This window comes from Pieris brassicae, chromosome 9 (assembly GCF_905147105.1).
Source record: "Pieris brassicae chromosome 9, ilPieBrab1.1, whole genome shotgun sequence".
NCBI classification, from domain to species: domain Eukaryota; kingdom Metazoa; phylum Arthropoda; class Insecta; order Lepidoptera; family Pieridae; genus Pieris; species Pieris brassicae.
Window position 1 is genome coordinate 10,495,210 of NC_059673.1, and position 27,028 is coordinate 10,522,237.

Here is a 27,028-nt window from a genome sequence, read left to right on the forward strand (position 1 = left end):
GAAACGTTATTTTTTCTGAAATTACACTTGCACAAATGAACAAGAAATATATGACGGTAGTTTAACAATATTTTAATCGACAGGTACCTTCAGACCCCGAAGCCATGACGAACTGGCTGTACGATCGATTCATAGAAAAAGACAAAATGTTAGAAGAATTCTACCGCACTGGGCAGTTCCCGTCCAAAGGGAACGTGCCATCAGTGTCACGAACAGTGAGACAGGACAACGTACGATATCTCATATTGCATTTATTCTTCATGGCATCCACCTTTATGCAATATAAGGTGCTGTGTGCGTTACTGAGCTGTATTTGGTAAATTTTATACGATTTTTGTAACTCAGCGTCTTTAAATATTGAAATTGGTTTACAGTTTCTCACTTAATATAAATATTCAAACTTATTAAGTATAACATACGCTATAAGTCTTACAACGCAATATATAAATCTTGCTTCAAAGCTCTGGATTATTCCGATTTATGGTGTTGAATTTTTTTCTTGAAAAATTTAATGTATAATCTAAGAATCAGATACAGAAACGTGTCTGATCTATGGAGATACAATAGATACATATTTGTAAATTTTCGTAATAGTCGATAAATATATTCAAACATATACACACAATTTTCATATATTTAAAGACGCACGCCAGATAATGCTAATGAATAAAAGTTTGTTGTACACTAACTTAAATTTCAGACTTAGTCAAATTTAGTTTTTGTACAACAGAATTGCACCATGAACCAAATAGAAATAGTTTAGGGAAATAAATGTTGTATCGCCATAAAACAACTTAATTTCACTAAATATCTTATAAGATAGTGGCGCATGTAATAGTCAATGGCTAACTAAAAAAATGAGTTCCACAAAACAGACTATAAAACTAAATTTACCTTAGTCACACTGGAAGAACAGTGTCTACCAGTAACTTAGTAGTCATGATATGACTATAACTGTTTTGTTATGTCTATAGTAGAAAGAATTCATTTATAAAAAGGCCGTGATGAAATTTGTAATTGTGAATACAAAGCGTCCGTGTTATCACCAAAGTGATTTGAATATTTCACTGTTTTTTTGAGTCCAGGAAAATAGCAGATGTAATAAATGAAATAGTAAAATAATTGTAACTTATAGAACAAATTTGTCGAACGTGTGTGTGAGAATTTATGTGCTAATGATCGAATGGTTTTAGTTCTTTGATAAATGCTTTTGCAATGCAGAATTGTTATAAAAGGCAGCTATATAACATATATTTTACGAGTTTAAATAAGTACAGTGCAAGTTCGTTTACATTGACTAAGTTTCGTGTTACCTATGACAAATGTAACCTTAAGGTTTAAAAAATAACAAGCCAATTAAGGCTGACTCTTTGAACCGTGAGATTTTCTTATTTTATTTTTTCACTATCCATGAAGTCATACTTGAAATTGGACCTCAAATTCAATTTTTATAAAAATCGCTAAACATAGCATTGATACGCGTTTTTGAGGCCGATCTTATTATTTTAGTGGTTTGTTCGTTGTTTAGTGAAAGCTACGATAATGTATTCAAGTCGTGCTGTGACAAATAAGTCAATATGTTAGGCCTTCTAGAATTAATTTGCTTTTCTTATTGTTGTTTTAGTTGTAAGTTTCTTTCTATATTTAATTAAGTAGGTACCACTCTCTTATTTAGTTACATCTACTTACATCGCAATTTGTATGTAAGTAATATTTGGAAACGATTTTGGCTGCGTAATTCAAACAAATATTAAAATAGTAGTTCAAGAAATAAATGTGATGTCATTCACCGCACAAAGGTCAAGGATAATATATCAGATGTCATATTTCAGATAGGCATAAAAAGTGAATTGTGATGATTCTTGGATCTGCATAAAGTCATAATACTAATCATCAGGCTCTTTCTAAAGGAGTACTTTCAATGTTTTATATTATATTTGTCTATACACGTACGTAGAAACTTTTATAAAATAAATTCGCTGGAGTTAAGCAAACTAAAGCAATACTTCTCGTATTGCGTCAGCAGTTTACTGAAAGCAAGCCAAGATCACGTTTCACTGTATTTGATTTTACCGTATTTACTGTGAAATGATATTGTCAATTTACGCTTATAAATCGGATTATACATCACACGTCGTTTGGTTCATTGAGATCGGGTTATTAGAAAAACAAAGCTTAAAAGACCAATGGTTAGAAAATAATTGCGGTTCATAATAAAAAAATATTTGTTTTAAATATACTACTTTCCCAATTTTAAGCAATTAATTAACGAAGCAACATAAATAATAACTAGTAATATTTTGGATTACTTGATAACTTAACGCATGAAAAAAGAAGATTTTGTTTAACTATTATGACGAATTTATGTTTTGAGCTCTTTTATAAATGAAAGAGTGGTACCTGGAAATTGTATGGATAAGGTTTGTTTTAATTTCCCTATGGTTGTATTTTCTTTTCGTCGTTTATTTTAATAAGATTTTGGAAGATACGGAATTTTGTTTGTTCATTTTAATAAAGTACCCATAACTATTTACATGTATGCAAGGACGGTATAAGAAATACTATGTTTGATTTACAGAATTGCATGTAAAGTTAACACGTGTACTGCAATTCATATATAATATCACTGCGGTACGAATGTATCTTTTTTAAGTCGCTAATATAGGTTAAGTTTATACCATAAATTCTAGATAGGACAAAATTGTTCCTTTTCCATATCGTGTACAGTTTAATATAAATTATAATTGGTGATTTTTGTAACTAATGCCAAAACACGTTTGCCGTAAGTGCCTAGGCTTAATTGGTATATAGCTTATTAAAAAAATAGAAAAACTTTTTTAGTTCATATCAAGATTTTGCACGTTAATAATGCGAAAGTCAAAATCATTGTCTGATGCTAAGAAATCTGTCAACATGTCATTATAATTTAAGTGCAAACATAATGTTTAACGGTAAATGTATGGTGTAGCCTTTATAATTTCAGTGAATTGCTATCCAATTTTAATTAATTTAAAAGCCTTTTGCTTCTGTAGCACACATTGCAGTGTTTGCGTATCTTTGACGTTGTTGCAGATTGAATTTCCTCTAGAGGACTCTATGGTATTGGAAATAGCTGCAAACAACTATATAAATGTACATTAAATTTGTCCCTTTCGTACCGAAGAACCAATTTCCCAATTAACCAAAAAACAATTCATAACTATTGTGGATAACTTTAAATCATTATTTCTATAGAAAATAGTGCGTTTAGGTTAATTTTGATAGAAACACTTTACGGTTAGTAAGAAACTGGAAATTATTAAAAATTATATGTGGCATGGGATGATGTAGAGAAGTGTAGGATTTTTACTTAAATATGGGTCTACCTTTTCACATATGTTTAATGTACATACACAATCACTATAGAGTTACTGATCATAATAATCCGTCAAAAAGCTTTATTTAAAGATTTACAAAGGAAAATGTATGTGAATCGATGTTTGTGCTGTTCCTAACAGTACAACCTAGATCACTGTTAATACTTTTAAACAGTGTAGAGAAGTCATGAAATAAGTTTGATAAACATTTTGGATCCATGCAACCATCTGAGACTTTAACAATTATATTTTTAATTGACGTTCAAGTTCCTTTTCGTGTAAGTGCCTTCAAATTTTGGTGAACTTTCAAACTGAGCAACAACAAACAATAATTTTAATATTAGTTTAATGTTTTTTTTCTCATTATGTTAATTGGTAAAAGCTCTAAGACCGACGTAAGCCCTTTTTAAACTCTTGGCTAATTAAACTTATTAACCATAAAAAAGTTAACGAGTCGGTTAACTAAAGCTATCTAAGTAATTCATTGGGTTTTTTTTAAACATATGTCATTTCGTCATTTGGGGTTTCATTATTTTAACGGGTTTTTAGAATAAGAATGTTATGTTTGAAGTTAAGTTTGTTTAACATAGGAAGATAGAGATGATAGCGCCCTTATTTGCACCTTAATTTAAGACCTCTAAAGCAAGCATAATGATGTCTTTCACGATGAATTTTTGAATGAATACTGTTTTTTCATACTTATTTACGAAGTAAATATATTTTGAAAGTGTAAGTTGTCCCAATATTTACAAACTTTATGATCGCAAACTGTGCTATATTATATTGCAGGAAGTGGCCATCCATTATTAAATGTGAGGAAATTTATAGGTAAATCGGAAAGTGTTTTTCGTTTTTCATGATTGTCAGGTAATTTGGAAAAATCAGGGATAGTGGTATAAATGAGTGAGATATATTTTAAGTGCTAATTTTTCACTTTACTGATGTTGACTGCCATGAAGTCGGTATTACACTTTATTTTTGTTTAATTGTGCTTTTGCTGGGGCCGTCGATGTTTCTAGAGGAAATGTATTTTTGTTAAGTGTATCGAAAGCCCCGGAAAGGCTTTGCTGTACATAATTTGCGAATAATGCTCCCTGTCTATAATATATGAATAAAGCACATTGTGTCACTTGAAGAGTGTTTTATTATAATTTTATTTATTTAATTATTAGTCTCTAGATCTTACATCTAACATACATATTATAAAACAAAACACTTAGACAATACAGAAAGCCAAAACAGTTTTATTATGATAATAGGAATACAAACTCTAGACTCTATAGCTGATGCTGATGCTAGTATATTTTCTAGATTTTTGTAGTTTACATTCGTTTCCAGAGTATTAAGACATGCCTAAAGTCCTTACTCGGTAAATTCCAAGTCAATACTGACGGCGTCCCCAATTCATTCAATCAATGATAAGTTTTTGTTACACGCAATCCCAAGGTTTTAACGTCAGCGCTACGAATATTGAAAGAACTATGTCGAACTTGTATACGAATCGGCGGTATGGATATCGCTATCGAATTTAGAGAATAAGGCTCCAGGTCAATAAACAAAAATTCAGATGTGTATTGTCGAAATTTGCACGGTTAAGAACGGTATGTTTAGGGTGTAATTCAGGGAACTATGTAAGTTTGAATTCACTATGCCAAATTTAATAAGTATTTATGAATACAGTAAAATATAATAAACGACAAGAATAACTCCTATAATCACAATGTTCATAAGACAAAGACAAAATCAACGACGATGTAGCGCTGTTTCAAAAACTTACTGGATTTTGTCATAGTTCGTTCCGAGTACTTCATGTACTTCGGTAATTCTTGTTTCAATATACAACTATGTTAAGACACCGATTTGAAAGTTGTTATAAAAAAATGAAGTAAATATTATGTATATTTCACATCCAATATTTCTAAAAGCTACGTCGATTATACGATAAATCTGAATAAATATATTTGTCTACAGTCGTCTAAAGGTAGAGTTTTCATACACGCAATTGTTACAAAAGAACGCAGTATAAACTTATTAACGAAAGAAAAGATTCGGTTTTTATCACATTTTCGGACGTAGATATATATCTAATCTTTTCTTTCGTTAATAAGTTTATACTGCGTTCTTTTGTAACAATTGCGTGTATGAAAACTCTACCTTTAGACGACTGTAGACAAATATATTTATTCAGAAACGTTTAAATAAAGATTGTATTATTTAAAACTAGAAATCGAATTAACCAAAGGAATAAAGTAGAAGAAAAGTCATGTTGTATGAGAAATAGATAAAAAAATCAGTGGCGCTACGACCTCGTCATGGTCTCAGATGTATGTCGTGATAACTATGTTTCTTTATATAAAACTAAGTGCTATACAAGCCACTAATCAACTTGCTTGTTTAAAAAAATATGATTCTCTTAATGATTATTTGCGTTTTTTTTTTGTTTTAAAGTTTGAAATAATATTAATTTGATAATGTTTGTAATATGTTTATAATGTGATGATGTAGTTGTAAAATAGTATAATAATTTACTAAAGTGAGTAACTTCTACCTTTCGTTCTACCTTTTAATACGTATTTGCACGCCATCATGTGTGGTAGAACATACGAACTTTAGATTGTAAATCCTAACATGTTTGTACCATATTCTTGCAAATAAATTAATACTATTATAAAAGTTTGTAGTCGATCGGTAATAGTTTTTAAGTCAAATATACACAAATGTAAATATTTTTTCTTTATTAATTTACTTAGAAGAGCAGTGTTGCCCAATTGGTATCAACGTGCGACTCCCGGAGGTCATAAGTTCCATTCCCTGCTGTGCACTTACTGTTTATAGGGGCATTTAACAATCGCTCGTACGGTGAAGGAAACCATCGTGAGGAAACCGACATGCCTTAGAGGCAAAAAATCAGGCACAAAAGGTCCTAGGTAATGTCTATATAAATTATCACAAATCATATACAGAAATCTGAGGCTCAGACCTAAAAGATTACGCCATTGTTATTTAAATATTTCTATTATACAAGACATATAGAAATATTTAAATAACAATGGCGACAGGTATGGACCAAATTAGTTATTTCCTGTTCATTTATGCTTTAGGGGCCATAGCGTACGCGTTTCCGAATCAATAACTAACAACTATGGATCACAACGAAACTAAAATATAACTACCAAAACTTTGGTTTACCCGTACATATATTCAAGCCGAGAATCAAGCAGTTGGTCATTGGCTAAGCCATTTACAAGATGTTTTGTTAGATGTAGTTGGCAAGTAAACCAACGGACCGCCATCAACCCTCGATTCAAATATCTAACTTCAGTCTTTTAACTACTTTCTTTGAGTACGCTTTTTTATTTACAATAAAGACGCGTTGATTTTCGGCTCAAATTGTGTTTACAATGTGATGAACAAGACTCTTGTATTAGATAAGATTTTACTTATTGCTAGAGAATAAAATTGTGTTAGAGATGAATTCAATATGAAGACAATCTGTTGACCACTCCAAGAAGAACCATTATATGTTACATTGAATTTTATGTGAAGTCCTTTGTATTCTAGTCGGTACTTTATTGGTTCCGTTGAACGAATACAAATCTGTTATTCAAGGAAAATTCGCTTTTATTACAAGGAAATAAGGTGCTACATAACGTTGAAGTGCTTTCCGCTTATGCTTTGGTACATTATATTGACTTTGATGTCTAATATATTGTTATATTTGGTATACATAAAATTGCGTTTAACAACCTTACATAAGCTACATGTGAGAGCAGTGTTAAGTGGCTTGAGCATGCGACTCTCAACTCTAAGTTCGAATGACGACTGTACACTGATAGTTTTTTTTTCAAAGTGCGCATGTACTCGCTCATACGTTAAAGGAAAAACACACGAGGAAACTAGCCAGCTGATCTGAGCTATTTTTCATAATAGGTAAGATTACCTATTATGAAAAACTATCATAAAATAGATACATCAATTACGCCCAGACCTAAAAGATTATAACGACATTGATTTTTATGTACACTGGCGGACCATGATTTTTTAAACCTTTTAACAATGAGTACCTCTGAAATTTTACTCTAGGTACACCTAACATCTACGGCTATAATCATTGCGATGATACCATACCCTTTAAACCGCCAGCGAAGTAATTACGACCGCTAAGGATATACACAACTTCTCCTTGGGGCCAGTATGTGTTTAGACAGGTTCATGATAAAGCAAATGTATGGAGCCACTATTCAGCATTCTTCTTCCACAAGTTCCTTAATTATATTATTTGTAAATGAATATAACATAAATGTCGTTCATGTATCTGTAAGGTATCGTAGCACCGAAACAATTGGATATATTATGGATACGGTTGTTTGTTTGAAAGCGGATTTGATGAAGCTGATATTATTCATAATTTATTGATTACGAATTTACATTCCTAATGTTTGACTTAATATTTGGGCCACCCATAATACCACTGAGCTACTCCGATGTTAGCCATCGAAGATGGGGTCAGAACTTCCCTCATTATTTCAGTCCATTGTGACAATAGATCAATCATCAAACAGAACTGTAGTTGTGTAATTAACGAGAGAGCCTCAAAATAAACAGACCGTGTCCTATTTATTTAGGATCTAATCAATGGTAAATGTACTGTTACGAATAATTGTGATTTCGAATCTTTGATTGGATGTCACAAATACACTGCTCGTTTAATATTGAACAGTGTTTTGATAGTAAAAAAGTAATAATGTATTTTATCACTTTACAAATTAATAAAAAGGAAATTAAAAAAAAAAAAGTTCGGTCCATGTGGCAGTGCACTTTTAACACTGGCAGCATTTCCTCGCTGTATTGCGATACTAATTCGTTGAGCGAGGAAAGCACCAGCTTTTGTGTCACCGGTACTATCTGCCAGGCGCCAACTTCTTTAATAAGCGTCTGCGCACATGAACTTTTTATTTTAAATTATTTTAAAATATATCAGGTAACCGTGTCTATTAAAAGTGTATTCCTTTTTAATATGTCCTTAGATTTCTGTATCTCTGTCGTATATATTTTTTCTCATGAATGTATAGTTTGTTTTCACAAGCTTGAGTACATGAGTGAGTTGCATGTGAGTGAATGAACTGCGGAAGGTATGTTCATAAGCCAGTCTCAGCCAGTTTTCATACGAAATACCATCCGTAACACCCCAACGTTCGTCGTTTCACTATGTGGAACCAGCCAACTCAAGTATTTCCAATAAACCAATTCGACTTAACGCCCTTCAAAGAGCGTACCAAGTCTCAAAATGCCCACAACGCACTTGCGAGCCTTCTGGCAATATGAGTGTCCTTGGGTGGTGTCACTTAACATCAGGTGTCACTTAACCCTCCTGCCAATTAGCCCCCATTAGATTAAAAAAATATAAATAAATCCTTTAATCGTTTTTAATCTATTATAGATATTGTCTATGGTCTAAACGGGAAGAGGATATTATTTAAAGGGTTAAAACTTAATTTGAAATTTGAGATGGGTAAGTATTGAGTTGTATCGATACCGTTGACCATTAAACCAATATTACAGGATAGTTTTGTGATTTTATGGCTTAAGACAATTATTTTCACTAAAATATATAATATTTTCATAAAAATAATGACGCGTTAGTTAAGAAACGTAGAATAGTAGGTAAGAAAACCCAAATATTAAAAAAAAAACGTCCAGATGTGCAAAGATTGGACAAGACAAGACAATATAGTTGTTAGTTTTAAATTAAATTAATAAGATTTATAGAGAAATTATAATTCATTCAATTGTTTACATTACCCGTTTTTTTGATTGCTTTACAGCTTTGTAATTAATTAAATATTTATATGCTATAAGATAATTTATTTACTGTAGTACGTAAACGAATGGAGAAATAAGGCTATAAACAGAGTAGGAAATGGCTGGAGGATGCCTTTACCCGTTAAGGATTCCACGGTAATAATGTAAAAAAAGTAAAAAAAACAAGCTGTATATTATTTTTATTATATCTAAGTGATATAGGGAGAATTTATACTTTTTAGGTTGATAGATATAAGCTTACTTTTAGATACACAACGGTTTATTAGTTAGTAGACAGTGAAATAGAAATAGTTTACAAGTTATACGTTGGGGAAGGAATTAAAGCCCCGCCAGCCGACTAACTGAAACAATCACTTTGTTGCAGCTGTGTGCTGCGTTTAAAGTACTAGCTGATCGCACTTAATATCATTTTTAATATTTAATTCTGAATCAAAAGGGATTTATTATTAATTTATCGTTTATTAAATCAAAACATAACAATCAAATATACTGTATTAACAATTTTACAATTAGCAGCCAGCTCAACGAATAAGTATCGCAATACAGCAAGGAAATGCTATGCTATGCTATGTTAATGCCAGCGTTAAAGGAACGCTGCCACAGGGACCGAATTTGTTTAATATGTTTTAATATTCTTTTTATAAATTTATTTTTATTATTACTGTGTAGGCTAAGGAAATTACAATGGTTTGATCCCAAAATTACCGCCCTTGGTTATGCAAGTCTGAATATCATATAGAATAGAATAGAATTCTAATGGTGAAAGAATATTTGACATTAAGTTTTTGAGTCCAATCGTTACAAAGAAAGGTTTTACTCTATATAACTTTAGTAAAAATAAACGGAAACATGAACGCATCATTAAATCATTGTTCATGTGTATATATATAACACTATGCTTTCCAGCTTTCAGAAACGAATCGTATCATAAAATGAGGTATGTTAACTGTAATGCTGTTATTGCTAAATAGTAAATGTAAAAATTTACATAAAAATATATTTATTTAGACTTTTTAAATTTGTTTTAATTTTCTAATTATCCGTGTTTAATAAAAAATATATATATTATAAATACTATGTATTTGTGTGTTGGAAATAAACAATACGGGTTTATTTGTATACATTACCTTACTTTCTATTTCGACAGTAACAAGTACAAAAACTATAGTAAGAACACAATGGCACATACCCGAAAACGAGACAAAAAACTTTTTATAGCCAATTTATGAATGTGACCCTTGGAATCCAACACTGCAATGATATAGATCAGTTTCAGGAGAGGCAAAAATCGCGAAAAAGGTGTTGACACAAAATCTATTCCAATGTAACCAGTTACTAAATCTTTCAAACAGGTCTTCGCCGTATCTACTCTAGCTATTGGCCACAGTCCGCAACAAAGAAGCACAAAGTTGAACACCTGACAGCTGATTCTAAATAGAAATTTCACTCGCATTTCCAGTGAAGTTTAAGTAAGCGCTCTTTTCTTGTATGACCGAAGGGAGTTAAAACTTTTCAGTTATAATAAAATATATTGCCTGTGTTTGCACGATTGGATTTTTTTGTATTTCTGATAAAATATAGCCTCACAAATTAGGTAGTATTCTAATGGTTAGGGAATTTTTGAAAACGTTTTTACGTTATAAACAAATATACATTTCCTCTTCATATTAATTCAGATGAAAATAGAGAAAATTGATATGAGAAAAACATGTTTTTAGTCAGTAATAAATTTCAAAATGTTACATCTGGGTCACAAAGTACCTTAGTTACGTCAGTTGATTTTGTTTATACAAGAAATTAAATTTTCTATCGAATATAAAGCGATAGAAATTCCTAATAAAACAATTTTAAATATTTTCCTTGTTATTCTGAAATACCTGATTTTAAGTGGTGAGTCTAGACATACAGTATTATGTTTTTGATCTTATAAGTGCACGGCTTTGGTTTAAGCTGCTTTTATTAAATTTTAAATTAGATACGATGTAAAGTAGCTTTTGAAAACGTCTGAGGAATAACGTACCTAAAACTGCATTAGATGCTTGAGAAAAATTGATTTTTGCGATAGCTGAGTGCTGAGAAAATTGTGAAACTCTTTAATGTGCAAAAGTGTATACACTGTACTCAGTTTTATGCTATATTACATACTAGAGTATGCTGACCAAAGCTTCGAAGCTTTTGAATATTATTGGCACGCGAATGTATTGCCCAATTCACTACTTACATTTAACTACTAACTATCAAGTTACGGATGATTTTTGTAAAATAATGTATATATATTTTGTTCACTTCTTGAGCCGTGGGGTTCAAGTGCACAGGCGCTAATTAAAGATTTAAGTTGGCGCCTAGTACCGGTGACTCCATAGCTGGAGCTTTCCTAAAGTTACCTTATCTTTCTATCTAATCTATAATTTTCTTATCAATTATTTTTATTAGGTGTGAAGGTATATTAAGAAAATTGTAAATACTGTATTGATTGTGAGGTTTAGGTTTTACTAAAATCGAACATCTAAAATGAGCGAAGGATCAGAAGTCATTCATAAAACGTGGCTGTGATGCCACTATGTGATCTAAATATGAGCTAATCTAATAAGTAAATAATTAAAAAAACCATATCCACATTTCATCCATTCAAAAAACTCATAGATAACAATATTAATCTTTAGTAGGTATAATATTATTTTTACTGAAACTTAAGAATTATTTTTTTGATGAATTGTACTGTAGTTTAAGACATTTTCTTTTTTAAATATCATGCCCATTTCCATAAGTAATATGTACATGACATATATCTTTCACTCAACTTACTACTCTCACTGCTGTGCTGTGCACACTCCAAGTAATATAACGCATTAATGCCAGTCCCTCTGCTTCGAGAAGACGGCAAAAGGTGGTCATAAAAATCTGAGATTATTTTTGCAAAGTGGCTCAAGAAATCGAACCTGCCACAAGTATACTTAGGATAATGCTTTTGGCCGTTCAGAAGCATAAGGACAATGAAGTGAAAGTGATAGAATTAAGATGGCGCTTTACATGGTAGCACAATGTACACTTATGAACGTCAATAAAGAAATACATATTAAATGCTAAATGTTTCTAATTTTACATGTACTGCCAGTTCACAAATCAAGGGCGAAGAATGGATGAAAATAACTGACAATAAACTCTCCGCCATTTTTTTTCGCCAAGTTGTTTGTTCTTCAAAATGTTTGTAAGGAGCTGCAACTATTACACCGCGAGACACATGACATCTTAAGTAATTAATAGTTAATTAATAATGAAAAATAATAAAACCAAAGATCTCTCAGCAGTAAGCATGGTGAAATAGGAGCACGCAATTACACTCTCGTGGGAACAACAGGCAAATACATAGTCGAAATAACTAACATCACCGCATATACGAAATCAAGTACGACCAGTCACCACAAGTAGCACACGTTCACGAGTATGTATTTACTATAATAATAATAATCCTGTGACGTTACAACTCCAAATGAGTCTTAGCCTCAGTTTGCAGATTCTTTGATGTATTTAATAGACATGTAGGTGATCAGGTTTTATCTGTCATATGTCATCGATTTTTGGGTTTTGAGGCCGGTTTTTTCAAGACGTTTGGTGAACGAGTGTTACATAGGAAGGATATTGCTGCACAGTCGGGAATTGCACCTATGACTTCAAGGATGATAGTGACATGAGTGGCCAACTCTGTTTTCACAATAAGAAAACTTATATAGATAATAAGTTTATGGATATACTAAACAACACCAGTACTATACAGAAATGTTGTATATACGCAATGCACGGAACGGTATTCTAGTAACCAGATACGAATATCGAAATTGTGATTAATCTCTTATATCCAATGGGATAAGCTGGATAAGTTTGTCGTAACAACGTGTTTACTTGTCACGCTGACGTGACGGATACGTGATGGTTACGTGACACGACGTGACGCGAATGGAAACTTGTTAACGCTTGTTTCACGTCATTAGCAGTTGATCCCGAAAGTTGTGAGTTATGAAGAGTTCTAACGACTGTTCTAATGGGGAATGTTTATTGCTTCCACATAAATGTAATTAAACTTGTAATGTAACTTAATACTAAGTTTAATTTTAGCTTTTATTATTTTATATTGAATCTGCATCTCCTTGAGTCCTCCGGAGTCCGCTTCAGAACATATTTGAAGTGAAACTTCTTTATCGGCGTTGGAAAAAAAATTTACCGTCACATTTTTAGGTGACGCGTATCATTTTTCCGTTACGTGCCATCTTTTTCTTGTCCCTACGACGGTTGATTGGACGGGATTCGAAGCCATTAATAACAAAAATATATAATAACGATAACAATGATTGTAACAAATCTATAACAATTATTGTAATAATCTTAGTAGTCTATGATAATAAGAGCCTTTTGTTAAACTTTATCGAGTTTTATTTTATTTAACCAATTTCTGTAAAGTTGCATATAGTAGAACATTTTTTTTTAATAAGGCCATAAAGTAGTTTCACTTCTTACGTGTGTACACTAGTACACGCACACATTTTGTATTTATTTTGCGAACTAGCAAATCGATTCCCGATCTGGGTCTTCTCTGGGAGATATGACCAACTAAAAAAAAGCATACTGCTCCCTCAAAGGCCGGCAACCCAACCACTAAAATGGGTGACATGGGCTGCGTGCCCTCACGTTTGCCCCCATATGCCATATTTTTGAAGTTCGGTTATCGTTTGGCGCGTTAGGGAAAAATGATGAGGTTAAATTTTACGATGTGCGCGCACATGGTCACAAAAAACCGACACCATGAAGTTAGCTAAAGTCAACATTCTAGTTTTTTCTATTGTTAGTGTCGTTTTTTCTACAAACGTGGAATAAATTTTTTGAAACGATTCTTATCTTGTTACGCCAAAGAAGTATAACTTCTAACGCGTGTACATAAGTATACACACATTTTTTAATTGATTGAATATTACACACATATGCGTGTCACCTAATGAGCGCACCTTTCCAAAGCAAAATTTTTGTGCTCATACTCCTATTTGCGTTTCCACACTTCTGTACCTGTAAAGTAAATGTTTTTTGTTTGTTTGTTCGGTGTCCATAACTAAAGATAATATAAACCCCTTAACATAAATCCCTTTATTCATAAACTTATTTTTAAGACAACGTGGAATTTTGTCCTCTCTTATATAATGCTGAAAATACATGATCATATGCCAAACAATTATTCACCTAAGATAGTTTTTTCAATTGACCCATATGTGGATATGACCAAGTTAAGTTACATACGCCAATAATACTTAGTTAAAAGTATTTCAGCTTTTATTTAATTTAAGCCTTAACAAGCTTTCTAATTATATAGTCTTTCAAGTTTTCTAATTATGTACTATTATATTCTGATGCTTGGAATTTGCGTATAGTAAAGTAAAATATACTGATAATAAATTTAATGATATACATTTTACCTTATACGGCTCGCTTAAAAATGCATAGTGCTCACTTTGCTCTTTGAGATGATAAACCTTTGTAATTTTTCCAGGAGCCTGGAAGAAATCGCTTCCAACAAGGCCGCACGTCAATTTAAGCGTTTAGTCTTTGAAAAAATACTCATGTAGTTTCTCGTGTGATCATTTAATGACGTCCCGGGTAGAGCTTTGATCTTGTTTAGTGTTTGGCTTAAATTACAAGAGATTTAATAGCATTATAAATAAAATTTCGTTAATAAATCACGTGGTGACATAAATCGACTTTTCGAGAGAGTTAATGTTAAGTAAGCGGTAGTTATTAGCGAAACATAATAAATTTGTGATGTGCGATGGCCAAGTGGCTTCAATGTGCGACTCTCATCCCTTAAGGTCGTAGGTTCGATCCCCGGCTGTGTACTTTGGACTTTCATTTTATGTGCTTAATATTCACTAGAACGGTGAAGGAATATATCGTGAGGCAACCGGCTTGCTTTAGGTGTGACACAGAAGGCTGATCACTTACTTGCTATTTAGATTCATGAAATAGATACAGAAATCTATAAGAAGATTGTAGCGCACACTCTCAATGCCAGTGCTTGAGAGTTGTCGGCCTTTAAAGAATTGATACGATCTTTTCTTGAAGGACTATAAATCGAATTGGTTCGGAAATATTTCAGCGATGTATAATTACTATGATTAGTAAATAGATTTCGAGACCCACATTATTTACGTTAAAACTTTTAACATGAACCCTAACACAAATAAAACTCATCCACAAAATAGTGGGTCGTATCAAAGGCTAGTACGCGATAGTTGCACAACTTTCATCAAACTTGGTCAGGCTTAATGAGATTCTTTTAAGATAACTTTCCAATAATGAATACGTGTAATCAGCGAGTTCTATATTGAATTTTCCCTTCTCTTTCCTATATTAGCAGGGGAATTAGTTCATACTTGTACACGTTATTTGGATGGATATTTATATATCTATAATATCTATTACTCTATCCAGACAGTTATAGGAATTATCAGAGTAGTTTTTTTAAGATGGGTTTTCTTGGAAACAAATAATTGCGGCATAAAATTCTTTAGAAAGGCTTTTTATTATTAAATAACGATGTAGTTCTGATGATTGACTAGAAGACAAAGCGACCACTGTCTGTACCAATGTCAGGTTCAGAGTTCACAATAAAGATAATTAATATATTTCCTTTTGTCTACTAGCGAACTGTGGAATCGACTCTCTTGGGCGTCTTCCCTCGGAGATATGACCTCCAATTGTTTTAAAAAAGAGTGTCCATGGGCTGACACTAAAACGGGTGTCCATGGGCTGCGATGAACTGCCCGTTTTGTGCAACCCGTAGGCATTTACCTATCCTATAAAAAAGTGTCAATCGCAAATATTATATAGGATTACAAAAACGGTTTTTATTACAAATTTTATTCATAAAACCCTCGTAAATTCACACGTGAACTTACGCAGCGGTCGGTCGATGATGCGTAATCGCCCAATCGCAGCGTGAGGCGAGTTCACGTTCGCGGTTTGGTTGTTCAAATTGATGATTGAAGAGTACTACGGATCGAATTTTGTGTATTGTTTTACGTAACCAACATCAACGTTATCCAAATATATATACAAAAATGCAATAAAATCGAAAAAAATATACATATGCGGTGTTGTATTGCATGTAAAGGGCTTTCTCAGAATCTCAGATAACTTCTCACAAATTTTTAGTAGTTTACAAAATTTTTGCTGTCCGGTAGTAAAAACAGCAGCGGCACTTCAATCATTGGACTTGACGTTAGCTTTCGGTCTGTTTCCTAATGTTCTATTTCTAATAAAACTAAAATTATGTAATTTTAACTTAACGCATTTTTTGCTTAACGCAATGTAAAATAATTGTAAGTTTATATTAAAATACTGTCACCGTGACCACGCACGCTGTAAAATAAATTCTATCTGATATTACATGATAAACTAGGTCAATAAATTAATACTAACTATAGTAAAAAACACAATATTAAGCACACGAAACGTCGAAAAAAATATGTAAAATAATTATAAGTTTATATTAATACTTAGCTTCAATCTGGTAAAAAGGTGTTTTCTTTCAATCTGTAAAAGCTATGTTAACAAAAGACAATAAATACTACATATATATATTTCAATTTAAAAGAAGTCACAGAAAACTCTTAATAAAAATACATATATATATATATATAAAATATGTAAAAATATATATAAAAGATATAAAGGAATCCGATCTTTTATTATAGGAGGTTGATACATCCTTATTCACAAATCAGGTCAGTTTGTTTTATTAGCTCTTGCAACACTGAAAAATTTATTGGTTCGGCACACATTTGCCTTCCACATGTCAGTAAATTGTCACAGAATCTAAATGCAAAAATTAACCACAACCCTTGGATTGTATATCTAATTATGATCACCCCAACTCATATAATTTCTATGCTAATTCAGTGACAATGCAACGCCTCGTTTTCCTTTAAATCTTGCTCCGTCGCTTGACACCCTATTTAGAACTAATAAACAATTGTTGAGCTCGGAATGTTGCCACTAAATTGTCTTAGGAGGTTTAATATACAGACTTATAGGTATTCAGTATGAAAATTATGAAGTATAAGAATAAACTGAAAATAAAGCTCGCGTTACAAATACTTATTTAAAAAAAAATATACAGGTATAAGATAAAATTTGTACCTACCTGTTACTGATAGTTTAAACAGAAACTATTTTTATTAACAGCCCAGTAAGGTATTAAATTTTTTAAAATAAATTCTATCTGATATTACATGATAAACTAGGTCAATAAATTAATACTAAGTATAGTAAAAAACACTATATTAATCACCTCCGGAACGTAGTTAGAAAACATGTATTTGTAATTTCTATTGAGGTTTGGTTTATCGACTTCTATAGGTAAAAGCAAAAATATCGCTTACAGCTAACGGAATTTCACATAAACAAAGCCGCCGAAATTCGATCACCTACCTGTTCCCAACCTTTATAAGGCAAAAGAATGGAATATCATTTAAATGTTTTAACCTGCCCCTTATCTGCCCTCTCGACGATTATCACCTCGTCGTCTCATTTGCATTAGCCTTTATTTGAATTCCAATATCCAGTAGTGAGATTCAATGGCTCTATTATACTTGTAATGACTGAACGTACAGAGGCTAATTTACGTTTCTTAAGGCCTCAAACAATGTTGTGAAAGTTTGACTATAGGACGACATCAATGTTGATTATAATAAGTATATAATCAACTTAATAATAATTGTTCTTGTATGTATTGTTTAGTTACTCGACATATCGTTTAGTTATTCGACAGTAAAGGAGACGACAAAAATAATGATTCTAAAATTCGCGGTTTTACTATAAGTGCTATGCGGGCAGCGATACAATGTAGAACAGATTGCCTATATTAACTAGAAAGTTAAAGATAGTTAACAAGGAACTAGAAACTAAAAGACGATTAAAATATATCACACATTTGCGGTTATTCATTTCGTTTGTATTTGTATTGCAATGGTCCAAGGGTTCTCATGAGGCATAAATCCTTGCATAGGTCTTGTTCTCTTTCCATTTAAAAATCCTGTTAAAGTCTGTGGACCGTAGATATTTGAAACATAAGGATTAAAACATTTTATTTTATTGGTTACAACCAATAAAATAAAATGTCTAGAAAATTTCCAAAAAAAAAAATGATCCACCTAAATTACAATACGTGTTGTATTAGTGTACTGATATATTTGTACTGTCTTTAAATATAATAAAGATAATTTGAAGGCCCCGGAATATTAAAATGTATGTATTATACTTAGTCCTGTGAATAAAACTAAGGACGATTTTGATGAAGCTTTCATATAAAGAGAGTCCGTGGAGATTTCAAGAAAAATACATTCAAAGTTATATAAAACGTTATGGAGCGTGAAAGGGTTTCCAAGACTACGTGTAAATGTTATCTATCACTAAGAAATTATTACAACACGTAATTATTTTTAAACAAAAGTACGTTAATGTCAATGACATATTTTACGTTATATATCTTCTTATCGCCTTCATAGCTGAAGGTCATGTAAGGTTACAGGTAATAAATAATCTTCCACTTTGGGTCTGTAGCTTCCCTTATCGTTTTAAGGGCAGAACCGTAACTTCGTCAACCGTAACGTCGCGAACACAAGCGGGTTCTGGCCCGTGGCCTTTTAACTTCCACTGACGCAACCAGGTGGTCCAGTTTATCTGGTCAGTCTCATAGGTTCATGGTTCATTCTCCAAGATCAGATCTCCATCGAATCATATTTTCCCGTCTTGCGCTCGAAATGTCCGATCCGTAGAGGAATACATACGCAGAGAAAAGCAATGTTTGCATAATATAATAAAATGAATACTATATTATGCAAGCTTATAATAGAAAACCCTCGTAGGCGGGGTTAAGAACTGCAAGTACTTTTTATAATACGAATACAATCTTTTTATTTAAAGTAAATGAAGCACCGATTGAAAACCTTCAAATTAATGAAATAATTTAAAAACCTCGAAAGAAATACTCTTAATCGCGACGTTAAATCTGTAATTAAAATTTAAATGTAATCCAATGAATTCATCCAAAGAGCGTAGACCAATTATAATTCTAAAAGCATATTATATTTGCAATCAGTCCCGGCAAATTAGCCTAACGATTCCCTTAAAGCCTACCTAATATAACCATTTCTATATTCACCCCTTGTCTAAATTGGATGTAGGCTTTTTATGAGTCCCGTCGGAGGTTTTTTGGTTGAAATGTACGTTCCCGGAGGTATAACGAAAGATCAGGTAAATGGAGAGCTTTCCGGAGGGAATGTTTTGGGAGTATCATAACCTGTTTTGTTTTTTCGTAGAAACTGTTACGAAAGGCTTTTACGTTTTACTGTTTCACGTGATATGTGTTTGTGCTTTGAGTAACTTGGTTTTTAAATTAACGACATCAGTTCACTGGTGATCTGTTTAAGTGCGTATTCTTAATTTTGTAATGTATATTTATATGCTTTTATGTACGCTCACAAAATCTATATAATATATAAACTATAAGTTTTATGGATATGATTCTTTGTTATTTAAATCAATAAACCATCCAAGTTCATGTGTACTGTATTTGTTTAGATATTGCACGCATTTGAGTAGACAAATATAATATGTAAATAACGACAGGTTTGTTGTCAGTTTCACACCAACAAATCATACAGAAAACAGTTTACTTTTTTCTGTTTTTGATAATGATTATAAATTTATAATATACACAGTAACCACTAAACCATAAGCAAGTCAAAGCAAAGCACATGTTACTATATAATACATATATTACTAATTTACAGTCAACGATAAAAACCCCCTGCCTCTGATAAGAGAAGACGGGCTTTTTATCTCATCCTCGTGTCCTAATGTGGATAAATTAAAACGCATTCACTTAATTTAACCGGTCGACGTAAACGAATTATTTTTACTGAGCCTCCCAAATATTTCCGTTTCCGTAATTTGCAAAGGGTTTTTTGATTTGAATGAATTTGATTCGGTACGATTAAATGACAGGAAATTATCTATTTGAGATAAAAGGAATTTTCCCTAGTTATCTTTACTGCTCCCTTTTTATATAGATTTTAATGTAGAGGCATTAATAATAAAAAAAAGGGAGAAATATAAGAGTCTTTACTCCAACTTTGATTTTGATGTCATTCGTGACTCGTGAATATTGTAAAATTAAATTTTAATTAAAAATATACTAATGAAACAACGTCGAACAAAAACAAATTTAAAAAAAGGATGGTTGAACTATTATTCCAAAAAAATCTATTTAGATTTAATTTTGATTACATGCAAGATGTTATATAGTTCGTATAGCATAACCACAACAAAAGCTTGATGACTATGCATCAAATAAAGCAGTGATATATGAACGAAAAAGGTAAGTCACAGGCCCGGTACAAATGGAAGGCAACAGGCAATAGAAGGGATTCGCTGCGTCAGAGGGGGCGCGTTATCGCGTATAACCCCCGATTGAACAGGAATTGAGACAAAGGTGTAGGGAATTAGAGAAATGGAAGCAACAATGACCTTTTCCTTTATTTAGTATGAAACTAAAAACAGTGTAAAATTTGTAAAGATTAGCAGGAATGAGTCTTTGTTTTTAAATCATTTTTTATTTAAATAAAATATCAAGCTGCTTCCTGTCCGAGAACTCTGTAACCATCAGCAATGAGGTGCCAATTGACAGGTCTATAAACGCTGAAAGTGCAAGCAAGTAAGCCCTCAACTGGAATCCTCAAAGCAAAAGGAAACGTGTCCTCCCAAAAATACCTGGCAACCAAGCATCATTGCAACCTCTCTGCCCCACCTGGGGAACATAGTACTTTAAGTCAAGTGATCAGCCTTCACATCACATACCCTTTTCTTACATTTAGGGTATGTGCAAATGTTAAAACGAACATTAAAATTCCTTACACAGTCTGGATTCGAACTCACTATTAAACTACTCGACTAATACTTGACGATACAACGATAAAACACATTTTGACAAAATGTTGTTTCTAACGAATACAAATATATCATAATTGAAAGAAGATCTAGTATTTTATATTTCCACGAACTTAAAGGTAGAATGGAAATCACTTAGCCTGTTGTATGTCAAGTGCTATAGCTGTCCTTTTGTAAGGCACGTAGCATTGAGAGTAGTCTTAGTTATTGGAAATCTAAGATTTCCAATACTTTCCAGAGACGTGAATTTTTTAAGGAAAACGTATGGAAAATTAATAAAAAAATAGAAATACCTCAAAAAAACCATTTGTGTCTAAGGAGTTGTAGGTACTCCTTTCTGCAACTGTTTCGTGATCACTTGTTTTTTCTGAGAGGCAAGTATGTAAGGTCTGATACTTTCAACTTTTTTTGGGTCTGAGAGATGACCGTTTCCACACATTTTCTTTCACCGTGCGGGCAAATGGCAAATACGCGCTTAAACGGAAAGTCTATTGGTGCACAGCCAGTAATCGTACCTACAACTTCAAGGATATAGGATAATAATTTGACTTAAAAATATAGGAATATATTTGATTATAATCTCACCCACTGTATATGAATGAGGCATTCGGATAAAATTTATTTGCTAACAAAATATTAATTTTTACACGTAATTTAGTAAAAAATAAACGGCTCAAAAATAAGAGAATTTGCTTCAACTTAGATTTTGTTCCTTTTGGAGTAGATACTCTTGTAACTCAACTTGAAACTCAAGTGCACAGGCGCTCATTAAAGATTTAAGTTGGCGGCTGGTAGATAGTACTGGTGACCCCAGAGCTGGTGCTTTTTTCCTGAACGAATAAGTATCTCAATACAGACAGGAAATGCTACTAGCGTTAAAGGTACACTGCCACAGAGACGAAACTTTTTATATTGTTAAGAAAATTGTAAATACTTTTTATTTGATTTCAAACGCTCAAGATATATTTAATGTGCGAAACCAGGGCTGGTTGCTAGTTCTGAATAATTAAGTAATACAAAGTTGAAAGTGTTTTCAAAAGCAATTCGGGGGGGTGAAATTAACCAAAGTCGCCTATTTAATACAAGAAGGCCCAACTTTTTAATTAAAGCCGTATTGGTGTTTGCGGAGACGGAAGTTAATATCGTCAAGTAACAAATTGTATTCAAAAAGCTATTTACAATTCTACGTCATTATAAGGCAAAGTAAAGTTAAAAGGCCGGCGACGCACTTTCAATGAGCAATGAGTGTCTATGGCTGGCTTAACATCAGGCCGCCTGTTACGTAAAGTAGGTGCTGAAGATTTGTATTGATATATAACAGATCTTAAAAAAATGAATTAGCTCATAAAATCCGCGTGATAATTTGAATTAAAATTATTATTTTTTGCAAAAAATAAAAAAAATAATAATAATCGTTTATTAGATAAGATAATGGTCCTAGTGGATCGACTAATTATAAAAATACGCACAATCAGCCGTATATAACTAGGCAAGCAAATGTCATATTAAGTCTTATAATGTTATGTAATAAAAACATTAACATAATATTATAATAATAAGTTAAGTAATTTTTGAATTGGTGTCAAAATACTCTATAAAGGCACCTTGCCTTTAAAAATTTAATTACCGTGCCCTTGAAAGCATTACACGGCATAACTTCAATGCAGGTGAATAAATAGTTTGATAGCCATAGCACAACAAGCTATACAAGCAAGTTTCTGTAAATGATTTGGACAATTTTAGATGCTTTTTTTACAGTTATAAGGACTGACTTAGTTATAAGGCTACTTCAAGGACATATATACTTAGTACTGTAAAAATACCGAGTACGTAAAAAACAGCTTACGAGAGGTTCAATGTCGATACTAACCCTAATTATATTTTTTCAGCGTAATAAAAACTTTGTTCATATCTACCGAATTTAGTCGTGATAAATAATTGCTGCGTGTTTTGAAACCGCTTTGCGAGTCCGACTCAAAGCCAGCACAAATCTATTATGGCGCGTACATATCTAAACCCGGATCTGAAATGAATAGCCAGGAAGTTCAGACGATTTCAGCGATTCAAAATAAAAATTGAAGCCAATTATTTGCACAAAATTGCAACAACTCACTCCGCTTTCTGTATGTTTCCTTCTTCGGCAATTATCAGCTATCTGTGCCTCACACATTTGCCGACTCCCGGACGATGCATTCAATGTACGAGCAAGCATAATTTGCATAAATTAACACAACTAGGCTACTAGGTGAATAAGCTTTAGTCTTAGCGTCATTACTGAAGGTCTAACCTAAAAAACCTAACCAATACCTCGACTTGCTGCCTCCAAACCACTATATCCTCAGGGGATTAGGGATGTTGAGACCCATAATTGTCTTAATTTGGTGTGACCAAGAGTCCAAGAGTAGAGTACTACTCCCTACCGTGAGACTATTCGGTTCGGTAAAATTCAAATTCAAAATCATTTATTTATTTTATTTGTTTATTTACACTTTGTTACACTAGAATATAAAAAATGATAAAAAGGAGGGCAACTGGCGGCCTTATCGCTTTCGAGCGATCTCTTCCAGGCAACCACTGTGAGTAAAGAAAAAAATAAATAAAAATGTATTAAATTACATAGAACAAAAAAAAAACTAAACTAAAAAGATGATACATTAAAAATATAAAGTAAAAAGATACATAAATCACGATAATTTAAGAGAAGTCTCACGTCTGATAGTAGTTAGAATGAAATTTAGTGATACCATGTGGACAGGTAATGTTTGTACAGAAGAAATTTAAAGGAAGAAGCTTGCACAATGTAGAATTATGAACTTTAATAAAAAATATATATTAAATACTTCTAATTTTACATTAGCTGCCAGTCCTTAAATCAAGGGCGTAGAACTCTCAGCCACTCTTTTTAATCGCCATGTTTTTTGTTTTACAATATGTTTGTAAGGAGCTCCAACCATTACACCGAAAAAGCTTTTGTAATTAACTTTGAAAGGATAATGTGCTGGATATAGGCACATAGATCGTTTCACAATTACAAGGTAGTGAGAGTTAATAAAGCCGCGGAAAGTTGTCGCCGTCACAGCCGTGTAATATAATTAATATCGTTCACGTTCCTACAGCCTCCCTCTCACACCCTTCCATTTAGTTCCAGTTGGAGCTTACGCATAAATTGTTTTCAAAATGTGTATTTGGACTTTGATCAATAAAGCTTTTTATAAATTTGACGAATACTTAAATGGTCCTAATTTTATTTAAAAGAGATTTAAAAGAGTGACGGAAAGTTTCTTACCAGTTCTTCTTACTCGCTCTACGCCCTTGACTTACGAACTGGTAGTAAATGTAAATTTACAATTAATTTAACTTCTTTTCTGACGTTCACAAGTGTACTTGTTTACCTATATGAATAAATATTTTTTGAGTTTGAGTTTGACCGTAGCATCTCATTTGAAAGCCATGTTAACTGCGTAAAAACAAGAGATCCCTCAGAATTCGAACAGAAGCTGAATAAAAAACTATGTAAGCTGATTCTTTCCGTAATCATCTTACGAATAAGTATCGAAATACAGCGTTAAAGGTACTTTGCCACAAACTTTTTCGATTTGTTTTAATAAGCTTTTTTTAATTATTTTTTGTAGGTTAGGAAAATTGTTAATACTATGTTTACTAATTGTTTGATAGTTATGTTTAGGTTTTAATAATCCCGTAAGCATATGGATTTGATTTTAGCCTTCGATGAGTTTTGTATTTAAGCCTTCATGTGGCTTTGAACGACTAAAAAGCGATAGCTTCAGACATCATTAATGGGCCCTGAGTGAACCCTAAGTCTGTAAAATATTCTTACTCTTAGCTTTGTACATTTAACAAGGCCATCCTAAGACTAACGTCAATGTCTTTAGGAATGTGCTACCTAGGTGTTTGAATTATAAGACTAATAATCAAAATATCATCTATTATATACACCTTCATAAGTGTCTCGGTTAGTGTAAAAAAATGCTTTTAAATATACACATTTATACTTCGTTACTTCTTACAGCAATGGCCCATTAACCGCCCAGGCTATCGCTGAGTAGTTACAATTTTATAAAAGTACTTTAATCATAATAATTTATTATATATTGGCGCAGTACAAATCGGAACTATCCCTCCGTCATGTACACGAAATGACAAACTTCCAAAGCTCCAGCAAATAGGTATTTGTTGACTAAATTCGGAAGTGTTCATGCAACTGGTTGAACGACTTGTCGAGCGATCTGTTAAGCTTTGATAGAGTCATCAAATTTCTTATTTGATCTGAATTATTTGGTATTGAGATTTCCCCAAATGTATCCGACGAGATTGAGTTGTATTATTGTTATTAAATAGGACGCGGCTGAAGATTAATATTTATCCCTCTGTTTTTACTTGTATGAATAATAGTAATTTATTATTATTATTTAAGATTAATTTTTTATGTGTCCGTTTGAAGACCTCTATACCCTGTGAACTAGACATATATTACATATGTTTCATCAATCTTTTTTCCTGGAATTTGAACATAATCACCACCTGGTAACACTGGAGATGATTATAACAAACCTAACCTAAAATTATTAAGTAGACAATCATGAGTTTAAGGACTGTATTGGATGTTGGGTAGGAATTACGCAGGTCGATAAAAGGAGATCCAGAGATACTTCCCTAAAATAACAATCGTTCTATAAATTTGTGTATTGGTCCAGTTAGTTAATAACTTTAAAATGTAAACGCTACTTTGTACTAAATTTTGGCTAAGGGCGATTGAAAAGCTTTCATTGGGAAGAAACAGAACCATTTGTCAAAAGAAAGTTTTATCTAAACTAAAATATATCTAATTAATGCAAATAGTCAGGTGGCCTTCTAATTCGCGCAATCATTGCCCATGGACATCTTAAACTATAATTTCCTTGCGCTTCCTTTACCTCATAGTACCATGCATACGTGCTACACGTTACACCCAACGTTACATCATAGTGTTACGAAAACGGGTCGACTGCAATGTTTCTAGATTTTTCCACTAGTTAGAGAACTTTTCAGCAGGCTGTAATATGATTTCTGACCGTTTCAGGAGAGGGTCAATCACATATTAGAAAATTGTAATTTCCATAATGTTACCCTAGTTTTCAGGAAGCTGAAACCTTTTTTCAGTCGGTTTCAGAACATGTGTAGTAGTAGAGTGGTGCAGGTCAGTTTCAGGAGACCCGTTCTCAGGCGTTTCAGGCCTAGTTGATGGGTATACCCCTTTGATGGAGGAATATTCTAGACTATTCACTTTTTCTAGGTGTGGGACAAGGACGGAATGATACGAGAGAGAGAGAATATCCGAACTTTCTCGAAACTAGACTGAGCACTCTAGAACGCCGTACGACAAGGACGGAGCAACGTGCGAAAGAGACAAAGAGTGCGGACGTTCTAGAATCGTGCAATCGCTACTCAGTAGCAAGCCCGCCTAAAGAGTTCTCGAATATTGTTTAGAATTATTTCCAGGGATATATAAGCGAGCCGAAACGCGACTAGTCACCTTTAGTTTTGAATGCGATAACAAGAGAGAAACACCGAAGCGATAAAGTGCGAATAAAGTGATTACAAGTGATAAAGTACTGTGTGAAGTGTGCATAAGTAATAAGTGATTGTTTTTGTGTGTTATAAGTGCATTTCTGCAATTAATTTGGGCCCATAAATTCCTCATTCATTTTTCAAGAAATAAACCCTTGAAGAAATCTACGGCATTTTCTATCCGATCCCCTAGCTCGTAACAATATTATACATGATATAGTACATTATTTGTAATAATATATTCACTAAGTTATGTACAGATTAATAGCGTAATACCTACTCTGTGGGAA

At 32.7% G+C, this 27,028-nt stretch overlaps 1 protein-coding gene across 1 annotated transcript in view; it reads left to right on the forward strand.

The window, feature by feature from the left end:
* Positions 1-4,488, forward strand: part of LOC123714097 (acyl-CoA:lysophosphatidylglycerol acyltransferase 1-like) — a 109,947-nt gene extending 105,459 nt beyond the window's left edge. Inside the window, exon 6 of the mRNA XM_045668224.1 lies at positions 84-4,488. Coding sequence (XP_045524180.1) covers positions 84-320 — 237 coding nt within the window. The 3' untranslated portion in view covers positions 321-4,488. The remainder of the gene's footprint in view (positions 1-83) is intronic.
* Positions 4,489-27,028: the final 22,540 nt, after the last annotated feature.